Source organism: Leopardus geoffroyi, chromosome B4 (genome assembly GCF_018350155.1).
Source record: "Leopardus geoffroyi isolate Oge1 chromosome B4, O.geoffroyi_Oge1_pat1.0, whole genome shotgun sequence".
NCBI lineage: Eukaryota > Metazoa > Chordata > Mammalia > Carnivora > Felidae > Leopardus > Leopardus geoffroyi.
In genome coordinates, this window is record NC_059341.1 from 45,209,372 (window position 1) to 45,212,205 (window position 2,834).

At 42.1% G+C, this 2,834-nt stretch overlaps 1 protein-coding gene across 1 annotated transcript; it reads right to left on the bottom strand.

Annotated features, from left to right (window-relative positions):
• Positions 1–531: 531 nt before the first annotated feature.
• On the bottom strand, positions 532–2,573 carry LOC123590970 (taste receptor type 2 member 10-like). The gene has a single exon (XM_045464671.1). It carries the CDS (start codon positions 2,403–2,405, stop codon positions 1,503–1,505), a length of 903 nt encoding a protein of 300 aa, XP_045320627.1. The 5' UTR covers positions 2,406–2,573; the 3' UTR covers positions 532–1,502.
• Between the last annotated feature and the right edge of the window lie 261 nt (positions 2,574–2,834).

Genomic DNA, 2,834 nt, shown 5'->3' on the forward strand with positions numbered 1-2,834 from the left:
GGACCAAATCAGGTCATTTGCTTAGCACCCTTTAGTTTTTTTTTCTCTCCCAACACCATAAATAGAATTGTTTATTATTTGCTATTTATTTGCTTTTCTACCAGAATATCTTACTCATTACATTGGCCTCTTGTTCAGTACTATAGCCTCGGCACCTAGCAGAGTTAGTGTTCAAAAACTATCAAATGAATTAAGCCCTTATATTTAGATATCTTCTAGGCCCCAGGCCATCGTATAGGGTCCATGGACTTTTACAAGTTGCCAAAATAGGTTACTCAGGTCTCATTCTGGGTTGGATACAAATATTCACTTTAAAAATCAGCATTTTAGGGACACCTGGGTGGCTCAGTCAGTTGAGCGTCCGACTTCGGCTCAGGTCATGATCTCGTGGTTCGTGAGTTCAAGCCCCGCGTCGGGCTCTGTGCTGACAGCTCGGAGCCGGGAGCCTGCTTTGGATTCTGTGTCTCCCTCTCCCTCTCTCTCTCTCCCCTCTCCTGCTTACACTCCTGTCTCTCTCTTTCTCTCAAAAATAAATAAAACGCTAAAAAAAAAAAAAAAATTGAAAACCAGCATTGTAAATGTCTGTGAGCACGGGTTTGTGTGTATGAATGTAAATATGTGTAAGACCCTAGAGCAGAGCATCTCACACTTCACACTGATTCTATGCTGGCTTCAGTCTTGTGTCCCTCAACACAACTCAGTGACCCTGGTGAGTCCTTTGGATCTGTACTTCTAGCAGAATCTTCGCTCAGCTCAACTCTAGTTGGTTCATGATTTTGCTTCATCTCAAATGAGTGGGTTTGAAGAATATAAAGACTCATTTGATCAGTGCTCTGATCCCCTGTCCCCCATGTAGACTGTTTCCTGAGCTATTTCCTACAGAACACCTGCTGCTGTCACTACTGCTGCTCCATCAAACACATGCCAGTTAAAAAAAAAAAAAAAAAGGAAAAAAAAAGAACATTAAGATTTAAACAGTGAAAATAAAAGTGATCTTTTAAAAACTTTAAAATGCACACTCAAAAGCTGCATCTCAGTCTCTGTCTCTCACATCCACATTCTAAACAGCGAGATCGATTACAATTTCCTTCGTCTCGTCTTCTTTTTTCTACGGGTCTTCTTGGTGAAAGGCTGTTAGTGCTTCACGGAAGTCAAGTCAAGCACCGTGAAAACTCTACTTTTGGGTGCTTATTCTCACCAGTGAAACCCTTACAGTGAATAGTCTCCAAGCTGTTTCTCCTCTGAGAGGTGTGTGGAAAGGCGTGAGTGCACAGAAACTGACCGAGCCACTGAATTTTCATGGTGAAGAGTGAAATTTCCTACAACGCAGTCAAAATAATTATGGGAGAGTTTAGTGACGCTCAATAACACAGGTACGACCGATGCGAGTGTGTCGTGCAAGTGGAACAGAACTGCAGGGGCTTCCTCTTCACTAGAACATTCTCCTAGAACATCCATTTCTCCCCACGCGCGTCTGTGCGGCTGGGAGCAGTCGCCCTGTCTTAACAGCACTTGACCTGCCGCAATGCTTTCAGAGAGGCTTGCTTTAGCTTGCTGTTTCCGAGAATGAGGATAAATGAGTGACCCCAGGGGTACAAGACTGTGGTCGTCATACCAAAAATAAACAGCAATTTTTTTTCTGGCACTGTGAAGCATGCTATTTCTATGGCCAGGCCTATAAAATGCAAGGTAAAGAGGATGATAAAAGATATCAAAACTTTCATGGCTTTCATATGCGCTTCTGTACTGGGGTCTTGGAATCCAGTGACATTCAATTGCATCCGCCTGCTGTGTCTCCAAAGGGAAATGATTAACAGGAAACATGTAATCAGGAATAGCGTGAAGAGGAGAAGGACTCCTACGTTGACCAAAATCTGCTTAGTAAAGAACTCACTCTTCGGCATGTTGAGCTGCCAGGTTGCGTTTCCATTCCCCACTTTACGGTCACTAAGAATCTTCACAATTTGAGGGAACGTAAAGAGCCATGAAATAAACAAGGATCCCATCAGAAGGGGAAGAACCCAATTGATTCTACCCTTCAACCAGAGAAACATGTGGTGGGAAAAATTTGCTATCTTCAGGAAATAGAAGGTGCTGAGGCTGGTGGCAAACCAGATGTTTGATTGATTGATAATTATCCATAAGTAACTAATATAATCAATTAGGTGACCAGAAGAGTACATATCTGGAGAGAATATCTTTATAAATCCATCTACAATTACTATCAATATCAGACAAATTCTGGAAGTAGCTAAGCCGGTGAGGATGAAGCCAAACATAGAAAACTTTTTGTTCTTCACACAGTCCATACAGTTTACAAGTCCAATAAATCCATTCCCTAAAACCCCCAGTACTGATTCACTAACTGCTATAAAAATGAGAAAGCCTTCCACTATGCTTAGCATATCTGCCGATTCCCAGTATAGCTTCTGTTACATCTGTTTTAGATTACCTGCTGCAGAATGAGACAAACGCTGGCTGCTTGATGGAAGAATTATGCTCTTCTCTTTCATTACACGAAGACTTGAAAGTGCCCCAATAATGCCTTGTGATGGAATCTGAAACGTCTTCATGGAGACCCCCTCAGGGACATCTTATAAAACTTAGCCAGGCTGGAGAATGTGTGTCCAAACTGAAGGCTTACCTACAATTTGTTAAGATGCAAATGAAAGTTTCTGTGTTGGGGATTTCACTTGTCCTCCTGGGACTATTTTGCATTTGTTAGCCTGAGTTGTGGAGTAGGAGCGCCCAACGTAAATCCACGGGAAACAACACATGACCGAAACAAAACTTGGACTTCATCTTTTTCTATATCAACTATAGCATCATTTATG

Excerpts from the sequence above, each read along its gene's own strand:
- LOC123590970 (XM_045464671.1), bottom strand. The coding sequence starts at position 2,405 with ATGCTAAGCATAGTGGAAGGCTTTCTCATTTTTATAGCAGTTAGTGAA.